The sequence below is a fragment of the Sinocyclocheilus grahami genome, unplaced genomic scaffold (assembly GCF_001515645.1).
Source record: "Sinocyclocheilus grahami isolate Dianchi unplaced genomic scaffold, SAMN03320097.WGS_v1.1 scaffold165.1, whole genome shotgun sequence".
In the NCBI taxonomy this organism is placed as follows: Eukaryota; Metazoa; Chordata; class Actinopteri; order Cypriniformes; family Cyprinidae; genus Sinocyclocheilus; species Sinocyclocheilus grahami.
Genome location: NW_015505344.1, coordinates 932,756 through 948,068, shown reverse-complemented (window position 1 = coordinate 948,068; position 15,313 = coordinate 932,756). Strand labels below are relative to the sequence as shown.

At 36.3% G+C, this 15,313-nt stretch overlaps 1 protein-coding gene across 1 annotated transcript in view; it reads right to left on the bottom strand.

Moving 5' to 3' along the window:
- The window catches only part of LOC107593151 (protein ECT2-like), a 35,030-nt gene extending 30,327 nt beyond the window's left edge, over positions 1-4,703 (bottom strand). The window contains exons 1-3 of the mRNA XM_016282758.1: positions 4,520-4,703; positions 4,256-4,335; positions 1,561-1,656 (exon numbers count right to left, since the gene is read on the bottom strand). Coding sequence (XP_016138244.1) covers positions 1,561-1,656; positions 4,256-4,335; positions 4,520-4,652 — 309 coding nt within the window. The 5' untranslated portion in view covers positions 4,653-4,703. The remainder of the gene's footprint in view (positions 1-1,560; positions 1,657-4,255; positions 4,336-4,519) is intronic.
- Between the last annotated feature and the right edge of the window lie 10,610 nt (positions 4,704-15,313).

Below are 15,313 nucleotides of genomic sequence, written 5' to 3'. Positions count from 1 at the left end.
ATAATGATACGAATTCTACTAATAAGAACAATATAAAACGCACTACGGATTAATGAACTGGTGGATTCATGAATATTAATCAGGTTGTGTGCGTTCACTCAAACTGATTTGCTGAAATCAAAACAGGGACGATAATAGCTGAGCGCCAGCCAATGAGATTGCCGTTTGAGCATTAGTTCCGCCCCCTACCGGAGAAAGTTTTAAAAGCTGAATAATTCCAAAGGAACACTGTTATATTGACAGGAAAATACAACAAAGTATATTGTTTACATGTAGCGCGTCAATGGACCCTTTTCACAAGACTGAGATGACGCGTTTAACGGTCATCAGCATCGTAAATCCTCGAAAGTTTTTCATATTTGTATTTTTTTTTTAAAGTGTATGTACATTTAAAACACTATTCTTTGTATTATATCACCTTTGTATTATATCACCTTTGCATCAAATTACAAAAAAAACAGTTAACGCTAATGCGAGGGTGTTTCTAATGCAGCGTCTATGGGAGGGACGGTAAATTTGACATCGTTCTCTCTTCTGACTGCCGTTATCAGTCTCGCTCAATTTTTTTTCCTTTTATTGAAAGTTACGAAAACACTATCGTGGAGTTTTTCTTTTGCTATTTGAATATGCAAAAAATATATTTGTGGTGCTCTCCCATTCACTGCTCTTCAAGTTAACCCAACTATGACGACTTCCGCTGCTGAGAAACCCGGAAATGTGAAAAGGGTCCATTCTCTCTCTCTCTCTGCGTGTGTGTGAGACAAAGCGACGGCGAGTCGTGCGCCTTCACACTAGAGTTTACGGTACGTCAAATACAGGTGTGCTGCGCATCCATTGAGATGAAAAATAGCACAGATCGCTTGATGGAGAGCGAAACTCTGAAGCGCTCAGTCAGGGCGTGTTCGACGAGTGAAAATATATCCGTGCTAAACTTATACTTAGCCTCACACACTGGCGAGTAAAATCTGAGAATTTATTAGCCATTGGCTAATATTAGACATCATTTAGTCGCCCAGAGTGAAGATTTAGTTGCATATGCGAGTGATTTACTCGCAATGTACATGGTCTTAATATTATGTTACAATACTACTTTTTTGAACTGCATTTTAATCAAATGTATCCCAGGTGAGCATTCGAAAGAACATGTCCGCTGTGAACAGCCTGTTTTTTTAAGGGAACTGAAGGGAGATCTGTTAGTGCAGAAATTTCCATTATTCCTGTCATTTGATTATAATTGTCATTTAAATTACTATTCCGTGACTTACCTGTATGTTAAAATAAAGATTAAAAGAAAACAAAATGAAACATGAAATTAAAACAGGGTTGATTACATAACTGATTGAAATACAGTAATTCTTAATTAAATGGATTAAAGGCCACCTGCTGGACAAACACAGAACAAGTTGTTAGAACACACTGTTAGAACTTAGTCCAGACCACCAGTGTGAGTGAGTTTGATATTAAACAGCACACTGCCACACCGAATCCCCCCTTAAAACACCATGCTGCAAATCCCCCGGTGCTCTCAAGCATGCAAAGATTCCGGGTGCCGAGACGTACCATATTGACTATAGATTTTATCAATTTCTCATGCGCCTCTGTGCCCGGCTGCCCTTCTTTAATCTTTACCACTGGGACTTCCATTATTGTGATGGCCTGTAAAAATGAAGAATTGACGTCAACCTGGCAACCTAAAGCTGATAAATTTCCCAGGCTGGAGGGCCTTACAACCTGTCAGATCCGAGATGAGAACTTCAAACAAATGTCAAGAAAAGTCCAGGAGGAGGTTCTGCTATGTTAAGTTGCGTAAGAGCAGGGAGAATAGATTACTAAAAGAAGCAGCTACATCTGAAGTCTTCTCACATCATGTCAAGGGCAAAGAGAGGAGACTTTCAGGAACATCCCCATCCTCCCCCGAGCACTACATGTGAAGTTTGCATCCCGAATCCACACACATTTAACCTCATTTATCAAGCTCTGTGCCTAAATGCCCCATCACTGACCTGCGTTCCCTCCAAACACAACTGTCAGAGCAAATGAAGGAACATTCATAACCTTTCTTTCGTCAGTTAACTCCCAACAGCCACATACCACATGTCAGTGTAAGAATGTGGAGCATGGAATCCAGTTCAGAATCAGAGAGAACGCGGTCCTCAAAAGCTGCTGGTTCAAGCTACTGACACACTTGGCCAAATTCTGCATCTGTCCTGGACTCAAACAGCTCAATCAGATATTTCATAAAATGAAACAAAGACCTACTAAATGTCTACTGTTGTATAATAATCATAAAAACATACAGCATAATAAGACGAAGAAGAAACATTTGTGTGACAAGTGGCATTTCATCATAAGAAGAAGCCCAATTTATCACTGCATGACAAAAACAAATAAATAAATGAATTAAAAACAGCAAAACAATTCCATTGTCATAGGCACATATGGAAATATTTTTAATAAAAATGTACCCATTATTAGCGGGTGCTATAGCAACTGCTAAAATGAATACACTGCTGTCAAATTTTGGGGACAAAAGGAGTTTTGGGGGGGGGGAATTATTATTGAGCAAACATGCATTAAACTGATCAAAAGTAAAGACAGTAAAGACTTTTATATTGTTACAAAACATATTTGAAATAAAAGTTATTCTTTTGAACTTTTGGTTCAAAAATAAATTCCATTGTCATAGGCACATATGGAAATATTTTTAATAAAAATTTACCCATTATTAGCGGGTGCTATAGCAACTGCTAAAATGAATACACTGCTGTCAAATTTTGGGGACAAAAGGAGTTTTGGGGGGGGGGAATTATTATTGAGCAAACATGCATTAAACTGATCAAAAGTAAAGACAGTAAAGACTTTTATATTGTTACAAAACATATTTGAAATAAAAGTTATTCTTTTGAACTTTTGGTTCAAAAATATTATAATTGCTCAACATTAATATTAATAAGAAATCACCAAATCAGCATATTAGAGTGATTTCTGAGGGATTATGTGACACTGAAGACTGGAGTAATGATACAGAAAATTCAGCTTTGCGTCACAGGAATAAAATACATTTTAAAATATTCAAACAGAAAACAATTACTTTTAAATGTAATATATCACAATTATGTTTTCACTGTATTTTTGATCAAATAAATGCAGCCTTGGTAAGCAGAAGAGAACATTTTAAAAATTGTACTGACCCCAAACTTTTAAACGGTAGTGTACATGCAAACATGTCACCGCATATATTTGTGTAGTTCAGGTAAACTTTAATCAGTCAAGGACAGAAGAGTTTTATAATTTAAAAACTACTGTTTTATTATTTATATATTAATTTTTTTATGCCACGTCAGCAGCAAGATTTCTGTCTTCAAGGAGAAAAGTCACACAATTAACAAGAAGCTAAGACATTTAAGGTTAATTAAACTACTGTTTTAATTTAATTTTAAGAACACAAGCAAGAAGACATACAAATACTCTAGAGCAGGGGTGCCCAACCCTGCTCCTGGCGATCGACTGTCCTGCAAAGTTCAGCTCCAACCCTAATCAAACACACCTGAACAAGCTAATCAAGGCCTGAAGGGTTACTAGGAAGCTACAGGCAGGTGAGTTTTAATTAGGGTTGGAGCTGAGCTCTGCAGGACTGCGGCTCTCCAGGACCGGAGTTCGCCACCCCTGGTCTAGACCATCCTTAAAATTCAGTTAAAAAATAGTTTCAGTCAGGCAAACAGAAGGTTTGCATTTGTATCTTTTGTGTACTAAGCACTAAGCTGTGGAAGCCCATTTCTGCCACTGAATAAAAAAATTAATTAAAAAAAAGGTTATTGCGAGTTTATATCTCGCAATTCTGACTTTATTTCTCAGAATTGTGACTGTCTCGCAATTGTGAGTTTATATCAGGCAATTACGATATAATTATGACTTTTTAACTCGCAATTGGGAGTTTGTATCACGCAATTATGAGAAAAAAAGTCAGAATTGTGAGATAAAGTCGCAATTACCTTTTTTATTTTTTATTCAGTGGCGGAAACGGGCTTCCATACTAAGCTGACCAACACAAAATGACTTCCTGTTAGCAAACTGATTACTTTTAATCAGATTAGAAGATTTTGAAACTTTTCTTCTCCAGCTATAATCACAATGAACTTGAAATACTTCAGAAGGGTCTGATATATTCTTTTACCTCATTAATGTAGCTCATCTAGCTTCAGTGCAAATCTATATAAAGCTCAATATATATAAGCTCAACTCTCTTCTTTGGTACCTGAAGAGCTTTTTCAAGTTCTGCAATGTTGCCGGCCTCCCCCACCAACACCACTCTCGTCTCAACTTTGGGCAATACATCTGAAAAAATGAAAGAAAAGAGAGTTACAAAAGACTACAGGCAAAGGTGAATCTCTATGGAAATAGACAAAATAGAGTGGGAGAAAATAACCTCTTTTGTTATGTTTGTGCTCAGTAAAACGGTCCACCACATGGAACTGTCAGTTGATATAAGGTTGATCGAGATGGAGGGCGGTTCACTTACCCTCTGACTCGTCTACGTGTAGACCCATGAAAAATTGCTCCTTTGAGGTCTCGGCCATCCGGGAGTCGTATACGGAGGAGTCCACCAGCAGGCTGTGGCCCGGCCCTAAAGTAACTATGCTGCTGTCAGCCATGGCACCGTGACAAGGGGTGGTGACCCAGTCCTGTCCACAATATCACAAGCTGGAGGAGTGAACAAGGGCGGCACAGAAATAAGAGACAAACAGTTGAGTTTCTAAGAGGGAATGATCAAGGTTAAAGGAAGGAGAGAATCTCTCTCTCTCTCCATATATATATATATGTTATATATACAGTGGGTACGGAAAGTATTTGGATGAGATACAACTATTTGAAAATGTGGAATCTGAGGGTGCAAAAAAATCTAAATACTGAGAAAATCACCTTTAAAGTTGTCCAAGTGAAGTTCTTAGCAATGCATATTACTAATCAAAAATTTAGTTTTGATATATTTACAGTAGGAAATTTGCAAAATATCTTCATGGAACATGATCTTTACTCAATATCCTAATGATTTTTGGCATAAAAGAAAAATCGATAATTTAGACCCATACAATGTATTTTTGGCTATTGCTACAAATACACCCCAGCGACTTAAGACTGGTTCTGTGCTCCAGGGTCACATTTAAGAAACTATCGGAAAGTAATTAAACTATACCATCATTAAATCGCAATCATATGTGGATATCGGCGGTTATGAGACAAAACTTTTGGCATCATTACGACATTCACTGTCATCCAGTTCTTCATGTCATAGCAGGAAGGATACAGTACATCTGATTTCTGCATTCGGTTTAGCACAAACTGACAACATTCATGAGCAATACTGTAAAATAACAGTATCAGATGCTTTTACAGTACAGCTGGAATATTTATGCTACAACAATCATATTTTCTGAAATACATATAAAACATCTCCAGAGTAAATAGCCCACATTTTTACTACGTTTCGAGATTATTTATGTACAACCAGACCATGATAGAGATGAATATAATATATCAAGTAGAGGCAAATATTTGAAGAGGATTAAAGCTATTCAGCTTTACAAACAGCGGAGGAACAAAGCTTTACAGATGGCTTATACAACTTTCATGTCAGAATATAAAAGAGAGTATACATATTGTACATTACATTAGAGAATATTAATTCATCAAAAGTGCTGTGTTTCTGACCAACAGTCTCATAAGCAAACAAGCAATAAGCAACAAAACAATCAAGTGTATTTGAAGGAACAGTTCACTCAAAAATGAAAAGAATTGCTGGCAGCCATTGAAAAAATACTATGGAAGTCAGTGGCTATTTCTTCAAAATATCTTATTTAGTAGAAGAAATAAATTCATAGAGGTTTGGGATAACATGAGAGTGAGTAAATGCTCATTTCTGGGTGAACGATCCCTTTAAGCATTTCAGTCAAAGTTTCAGCAGGACAGAAAGGTCTAGAGTCTCTTCTTCTCAGTGTTTTCAAATGGCAGCCTCGGTGCAGATATCAGTGTCCGGCATTCACAGAGATCCGGATATTTCTTTTCAAATGCCTCTGCGTTTGCTGCTAAGACGCAGCAGAGGGAAAGAACAAAGGCTGCATGCTGAATTTCTGACTCACCACTACAGAATGTTGTCAATGTTATGTGGAATCCGTTCTGATCGGTCAGTTCACCTATTCCTTCAGTGGAGCAGATGTCTGTGTAGTATTACAAAAGATATCGAGCTGTTGTCGAGTATGGTGTATAAACATCACGGTGCGTTCAGCATGCAAATCTGCCGTCATGAGTGGGATGCGGCCCGGTGCTGTCGTCTGCCTCCTCTGTATCGGTGAGGGCAACGGTGCAGAGGTCACTGAAAATATCTAAAAGCAGAGAATGAGAAGATGAGTGACGTACTATACAGTTTTTATCCCCATCGAGAGCAACAGGAAACGGGTGGCAAAATAAAACCAGACCTTGCAACAGCCCTCAATCACAGCAAGGACAAGATCCGTACAAACAAGAAAACAGAAATGGCATGACAAAGATGCAAACCTTCAGAGTTATTCCTGTGCTTTACTTCTTTTTAAACGGGATGAGGGTGTTTTGTTTCTGCCGGTAAGCACAGGTGGAGAAGCATGAAGAGCAACATGAAAAGCATACAAACACAATTGTATATTCAGCTCCAGACAGCTGCAGGGCTCAACAATAAGGATTAATCTAATAAATTTTTTTGTAAAGAAAACCTAACTTTAATATTTTAAAAAATTAATTCGAAAAGTATATATATATAGTGTATATTTTTTCTAACATTTTCCTAAATATAATACTAAAAACTAATGGCAAAATCACAGGAATTATATAAATGGAATTATACTGAAATTATATATTACAGGAATTATATATACTTATATGAGTATGTGTCTTCTGTGAAGAAAACTCTAATTAAAATATTAAAATATATTCAAATGTTTTTTCCTGTCACACATATAATATAATGTAATATAATATTCATTAAGTGAAAAAAAATTTATCTGAGACACACATGTATGTGTATATATATATATATATATATATATAACCATTTATACATTACACTACTGTTCAAAACTTTTTGTTTTGGCATAAATGAATACTTTAATTTAACAAGGATGCATTAACATTTACATTACATAAGATTTGTATTTCTAAATAAGTGCTGTTCTTGATAAATCTTAAAATATGTTCTTAAAATATCGAGCATTTAAACTGTTTTCAACATTATCAGCATGATTTCTGAAGGATCATGTGACACTGAAGATTGGAGTAATTGCTCCTAAAAATTAAGCTTTGCCATCACAGGAATAAATGACATTTTAAAACATATATAGAAAATATCATTTAAATTGTAATAATATTTCACAGGTATGTATATCTGTTGTATATGTAAAATGCCAGCAGGGCAAAAATCCTTATAGTTGAGTCCAGAGCCGCCTCTGCACTTAGTCAAAGCTTTAAAGAAATAAGCAGCACCTTGTTACCATAGGAGAGCAAGGGTTTTGAGAAAACAAGACAAACAAGACCAAAAGTGGCATTGTGAGCACGCCAAGTTTTCATGGAATGAAGTGCATGCCTGTGGAGGTGATGTCATGCACACCTCTTAAAAAAAGCAGACAGCGCAAAGAGGTGCCTCCGTCAGTCTCGCCACCCACTGATCTATAGATCTCAAACTACAGCCGGCTTGTCTCAAGACAATGCCGTGTGTGCATTCACATGTATTTGAGTGAGAAGGGACTGAGTGACATCAGAAGTCAAAGTGCATCATCATCTAATGTAGATGTAATCCACACACAGTACAGCAGCTAGCAGTGTATGTGTCCAATAGCCATGAATGAATTTGCTGGTGACCATCAGTCCAGACTAAGTGATGTCAGTCATGCCCTTCTGCTGCTCGTCCTGGAATTGGTGTGCGGTACCAGAGTTACTGTAAAGGTCTACTCCCTCTGCTGTGGACTGCAGGACAGTGGGTGGCACCAGTCCTGTCTTCTGAGTTCTAAGGTTCTTGACTAGCCTAGAACATGAGAGACAGTGTTCATCTTCAATGGCAGCATGAGCTTAAAGCTTTGTGCTAGAGAACCTGGAGTTCAACAAGGGTTCAGTATGATCGGCTGACTGCTTGGAATTGTAATTCAGACAACAAAAAAAAGGTTCGATGGACCTGTTCTATGCAGCCGACCACAAAGAAGAGTCACTATGGAATTGGAGGATAATAGTATCCATATCTGATCCAATGGACAAACTAATCTATAAACTTAAATCTATAATATTGATTTTACAAGTTCTCCAGGTTGACACTGCCCTCTTGTGGTCAGGATCATTTCTGCTGTTTTGTGGCTTAACGGGGTCATATGATGCAATTTCAAGTTTTCCTTTCTCTTTGGACTGTTAAAAGCTGTTCATGCATAGATAAGATCCCTAAAGTTGCAAAGGCTAAAGTCTCAAACCCAAAGAGATATTCTTTATAAAAGTTAAGACTCATCCACGCCCTCCTAAAACGCCTCGTTTAAACACGCCCCCACATGTCTAGGTCACTGTGTGGGAAGATTTGCATAACACCGCCCAAATGTTCACTCATTTGGGAGTTGATCATAAAATAGCTTGTCAATTAAAATAATTGCTGATATATTTCCTGAATTTTCAGACCAGATCTGAATAATTTTCCAGGACCACAACAGATTGTTAATACAAGAACATGGCCTACTCCGGGCAAGTTTGGTGCACTGTGAAAGTTGAACAAGTTTTTGTAGGGTAAAATTTTGAGTTTTATTGGTTATACTGTGGGATTTTGGGATTACGTTGTGATATTGGTGAGCAGTATCAAAAAACAGCACAACCACAAGCAGTTTCTTGACTGTATATCGCATACACTCCTGACACAACTGAGCAAACTCCAAAGCATCCAGTGGCTCAAGATGTGAAGCTAGCTACCTAAACCTTAGCTCGGCTCTGCACAATGTCAAAACATCCATGAAAGCTTGAAAACGTCTTATGAAGGGTTGGAGGGGGTTGATTGGTGAGCAAAGAAAACTTTGAAACACTTTACAAAGCAGAAACTCAAGCGCTGAAATTGACTGGAGACAGTTTCCAAGATTAAATATGTATGAGATACTTCAGCATACTGCTGGCTTTTTCCATTTAATTTTAGAAATGTTACTAAGTGCAGATTAGGTGGTATTCAGCACCAACAGGGTGGGCATCAGACCCCTGTGAAACCTCTCTTCCATCTTGGCTTTTGGAGACAATTGGGTAAATGAAAAAAAAAAAAAAAACATGTGCCAAGTTCTTAGAAATGCACTTAGAAATGGTTTCATGTGTTTTTGAAAAACCTTTTCAATTGAACAACTTTGAAAATGTCATGTGGCGTTAATAACACAACTTAACATACTTTCATTAGCGGCCTACAGTGAGCAGAGGCCGGGGGCTAGCGTGAGGAACGGCCGGAGGGTTAGAGTGAGCAGAGGCGGGTGGGCTTGAAAATGGCGCGGCCGGCGATTTTGACGAAGGAGCGTCCGGAAGTACATGTGACGACTCCGGGCTGGACTCCGCTTCATCCACGGTGAAAGCCGATCCGGCGATCCACAGCGCAAAGTTGTAGTATTTCCTCAGCAACCAGCACGGATCAGCTCCAGGCATGACGAAGCTGATATCGTTCTCTTTTTGAAGACCAAACAAAATAGTTTCGCTTTCACAACGAAGCACACAGCGTCTTTACGACATGGCGGCGGCAACAACAAAACTACAGCGAGAATAAAAGTTACGCCTTCTTTCTTTGCGTGAACATTTGGGCGGCGTTATGCAAATCTTCCCACATAGCGACGTAGATATGTGGGGGCGTGTTAGAACGAGCCGTTTTAGGTAGGTGTGGCTGACTCTGAACTTTTATAAAGAACATCTCTTTGGATTTGAGACTTTAGTCTTTGCAACTTTACAGATCTTCTTTATGCACCAAGAGCTTGTAACACTCCAAAGAGAAAGGAAAAATTGAAATCGCATCATATGACCCCTTTAATAAAGGTTCTGACTGACTCTGTTATTAAGCCTCTTTACTGAAGCAGATCTCCACTCCTCATGCATCAAGCAGAAGGATTAAACAAAGAAACTCTTCTGGGTGTTTAAGAGTCTAAGATAATCTGACCTCCTTTCTGTGTTAATTGTGAAATGTTGCTAGACCCTATCTTTTATCTGAGCTCCCTTATAATTTGCCAAATCTCTCAGTTTTGATACTTTGTATGTTAGTTTCTTACCTGAAAGAGACATTTTAACCAAAAATGAAAATTGTGTCATTATGTATTAAATCTTGTTTGACATTTTTCAAAATATCTTTTTTTTTTTTTAAACAAATTGTTTAAATTGTATGATATCAAACTATTGGTATTCTTGCAACAACAAGAAAAACTTATTACAGAAAACTTAATAGCCTAGGAAAATATTTAATTTGTGTGTGAAAAATGAGAAATAATATTTTTTTAAATCAAATTTATTCTTTTAAAATGAAAACGTAAAAGTATAAATATTTTGAAAAGAAGATATTGTAAAAGTCAAAAAGACATTTATCATATTTCAAAAAATTTTTTTATTTTTTAACAAACTGTTTAAACTACATAATGTCAAACTATTAGTTTTCTTGAAAAATTATTAGGAAAAAAAACTTAGTTGCCTATGAAAATATTGCATGTGTGTGAAAAATAATAAGTAATTCAAAAAATATTTTAAAATACATATTAAATAATTGTACTTTTAAAATTAAAATGTAAATGTATAAATATTAAAAAAAAAATGAAATGAGGTCCAAATGATGGTGGACCTTGAGACATTTTTCAAAATATCTTTACAAACTGTTCAAAATGTATAATTTCAAACTATCAGTGAAGAAAACATAATATTCTATCAAAGTATTTAATGCGTGAATTGTAATAATAATTAAAAGTAATTTACAAATACATATGAAATAACTGTAAAGGTTGAAATAATTAAATAATCATTATTATGGTTATTATTTAGCATTCCACAGAAGAAAGAAAGTCATAGTTTGGGATGACATGAGTGTAAACAAGGACAGGCTTCTCATTTTAGGGTGAACTATCCATTTAAGGATTATTTGACTGTTTTTTTCCCCTCCATACAAATTTGAAAGGTTTCAAGGGAATGAATGAAATATGTGGACAGAAGGTGGATAAAGACATGGTAGACCCAGACACATACGTTTTTGTTATGTCCTTCATCCTCTCCATCTGAGGAAATGGAGAGTTCTTCAGCACTTGATGGAATGGTCTCAAAATCCTCAGCGTCCATTGATGGCAGACGCCGTTGATTCCATCCTGGAAAATAGTACACATGAGTTAACATCATTCAGTAAAAACCTTATGAGAGACGATGCTCAGGGAATAGTCTAGTACTCGTGTTTGCCAGAAAAATCTTCTGTGAAAGAGAGACAAGATGTTGAAGCACTCAATGAAAATATCTCTGACGGATTCTGTCACCATCAGGCATCGAATGAGGAATGAAAATAGACGAAAACACCCGCGAGAACCCAATATGATTGGCATATCACTGCCTCTTTTCACATGATTACCTGGTTGAGACGCAGACCTCGGCACAGCGGGCTTGGTACCGGCAGTACCTTTACTTTTGCTCTCAGCAGGAAGTGCACCTCGCATGGTGTCTGTGAGGAAATTCACTGTCTTATCAAACATGACCTCTTTAATGGCAGCATTGCAGGTTAAACAGAACCTCACATTAGCATGCATGAATCAGTAACAGTCAACCGCTGAAAAAATAACCACAGGACGTCTCTCGCACCAATAGAAAACTACACACAACCTTATCTGAACAAGAGAGAGCATGACAAAACAAGGCACAGCTCAAATTCAGAAGGCAGAGGGGACGGAAACACGATTTGGAGGATGATACACGCTTAAGATGAGCTAAAAACCACCACCACCGCAGTGCAAAAACACATGTCGAAATAGGAACAGAGAAACAAAACAAGCATCAAATGAAATCTGGTAGCCTGATGGTTAAAGGGGTGGTTCAGTGTTTTTTTTCTTGGCTTGATTGTGTTTATGGGGTGCAGTCTAACATGTGTTAATGCTTCGTTTTTTAAAAAACGCATTATTTTTCACATAATTTACCTTTATTCCACAACGCTCTGTCCCTTCTCTGAAAAACACGCTGATCATTTCCTTCTTTTATGAAGCCCCTCCCTCAGAAATAGGCGATGGGCTCTGATTGGTTAGCTAGCCCAGTGTGTTGTGATTGGCTAAACCGCCTCTAGTGCGCGTCTAAGCGTCCCGCCCCTCACCTCAGCAGCATGTGTTCCGGTTGTATTGTAAACAACTGCATGTTAATATCGCTTATCAGTTTGAGCCCGATTGAGAAGCAGAGGATATTATTGAAGAGGATCGTGCAGAACCTGTGCAAGCATGGCTTTTATTTTAAAAGACGATATCTCCGTTTGCATTGATCTTTCAGCTTCGTAACTTTGCAGATATTGTTTATGCTCAAACAGCAACATTACACACTAACTAACGTTAAAAAAGTGAAATCGCTATGAACCACCCTTTTAAGATTAATGCAGGTTCAGCAACATATGAGACTTTTTCGAAAATGGTAAGAATGATTTGGAAATGACAAATCAGTAATGTTTGGCCATTTATACCAATTTATTGCTCTTGTAGTTTCTTGTATAATTATAATAACTGTGGAGTTTAAATATATTAATGCATTAAAAAAAAATAATAACATTCTGAGAAAGAAAAAAAATTAAAAAAAGGAAAAAATTAAAACATTGTAAAATGTTTTTCAAATTAAAAAGCATTTATACAAATTATTTGTAATAATAATATAATATTATTAATAATAATAATTATAAAAAAATTATAATCACTTGCTAAACTAATGCATGTAAAACTATAAACATTACATTATTATTAAAAATACATATTTAAAAAATATTTTTGAGCAGTGTTATGTATATATATATAATAAATAAGAAAAAGTAATATTTACAAAATCATTTCAGAAATAAATATTAATGTGAAAACTATAATTTTAAATAAATAACAACAATAATAAAATGATACACACATGCTAAATAAATGCATGTAAAGATATATAAATATTACATTATTCATAGTAATGTTTTTTTAATTTTTTTTTTTTTATCAACCTTATATTTTGTGTTGAGCCCTGCTAATGGAAGTAAATAAAAATAATAATAACAAAAAGTAATATTTACAAAATAATTTCAGAAATAAATACATGTGAAAAAATATCCTTTTAATTAATATCAACAACAACAATACTTATACATAAACAACTAATAAATAAATGGATGTGTATATGTAAATATTAAATTATTCCTAATAATTGTATTTATAATAATTATCAATAATAATTATTTATTTTTTAAATAATAAACTGCACAATAAATGCATGTAAAAAAATAATAATAATTAAATGATCATTAATAATTATAAATAAACAGATTTTGTAAGATCACAAATTTGCATTGTACCCTTAACTCCAAGTTATTCCAGAACAATTATGTCCTTGCAAACAGTGTGGGGTTGCTTTGAATAAAAAACATCTGGCCACTTATTATAAACAATAAATGAATAAAAACAAACCCACAAATATCTTACAAGGACTATGTTCAACATGCAGCATGCCGTGCTGTCCACGTGGTACCTTCATAGCCGAACGGTGTAGGGTCGCTCTTGATCTGATGCCTCTTGCTCTTAAGGCTAGAGGAGAGAGGAACTAAGCACAAACATGCATTTCTTTTAGAAAAGAAGTCCAGCTCATCTACCACAATCTCTCAACCTATCCATCCAAGATTAATTATCACAATAATCTTTCATTATTCCCCTGCAGTGGCAACGCTTTCATTACAATAAAAGAGAATAATGGGGCCACAAGAAACAAAAGGCTCATGTGCATCTAAATTCTCATTTACATTCCCAGAGCTGTGCAGCGGGGCTACACTGCTAAATGTCACGCCACATCCCAAATGTCAGCTTATCAAGTCAGTATTTATTATTCAATGCACCTGTCCCTTCATGTTTTTTAGGGGATTCATTTGCTGTGAAGTGCACGGTTTGATTTCATTCGAGCTGTAATGAAGAAGCTTGGAATGTCAAAGGTTCATAGTAAAATATGAAAAAATTTAACAATGCCAGTCTCTGTGTAAAAGGCCCAGGTGTAAGGTGCACCACAGGACTTTCAGGGCAGGCCAGAGAGTTGGGAAACTGAGTGCTCAACTTTTGAATATGCGGGACAGGCCCACCCAGCCCTCCTGTGGAGCAGGACATTCAGTAATGACAGGCGGCTATTTTTGAATGATCGCATGAATGATCGAATGATTTTAAATAATGTTGCTCTTTCAAACTTTCTATTCATCAAAGAATCCTGAAAAAAATTTATTACAGTTTCCACAAAAACATTAAGCATAACTATTTAATATGCTGCACCAAGTCAGCATATTAAAATTATTTCTATAGGATTGTATGACATTAAGGAGTGGAGTAATGATGACAAAAATACTTTTTGGTCATTTTGTTATTGTTATGGCCACAGAACAGGTTTTATCAAAGAGATTTAAAGCGGCATGCTAACAATGCAGCAAGCAAACTCCAATATGCAAACATGGCACGCTGATATTATAATGGGAGTGCTCTATTGTGCCGCTTTCAGGGGTTTTATGTCTTCTGGCCCGGCTAAAACAATTTAGAAACATGCTTAGAGGTGATCCTGCACAAGCAGTTTTTGTACCTTTATTGCTGACAGTTGAGGCTAAAGAAAAGCGGCGTGTGACCTCTGTCTCCTTAGGTGTGGGTTCTGAAGTGAAAGGCAGGGGTGGGTTAGTAGTTAGTCTGGTTAATAAGAAAACAGGATGAAGTGGTCAAATGAGAGACAGAAGATTGCATGCGAAAACTTATTTGAGGTGGACTAAAGTTAGCTCTGTTTAGCAATGGTGCTCATATGGGAGGTAGAGTTCAAACCTCACGTCAATTCTCAGTGTCTCCAATTGCTTTTCTGCTAGTCTCTGACTTACTATAATAGTAAGTCATCTAATGAAGATAGATAGATAGACAGCCAGCCAGCCAGACAGATAGATAGATAGACCAATAAAGTGATAGTAAGTCATCTTATAAAGATGATAGATAGATAGATAGATAGATAGATAGATAGATAGATAGATAGATAGATAGATAGATAGATAGATAGATAGATAGATAGATAGATAGATAGATAGATAGATAGATAGATAGATAGG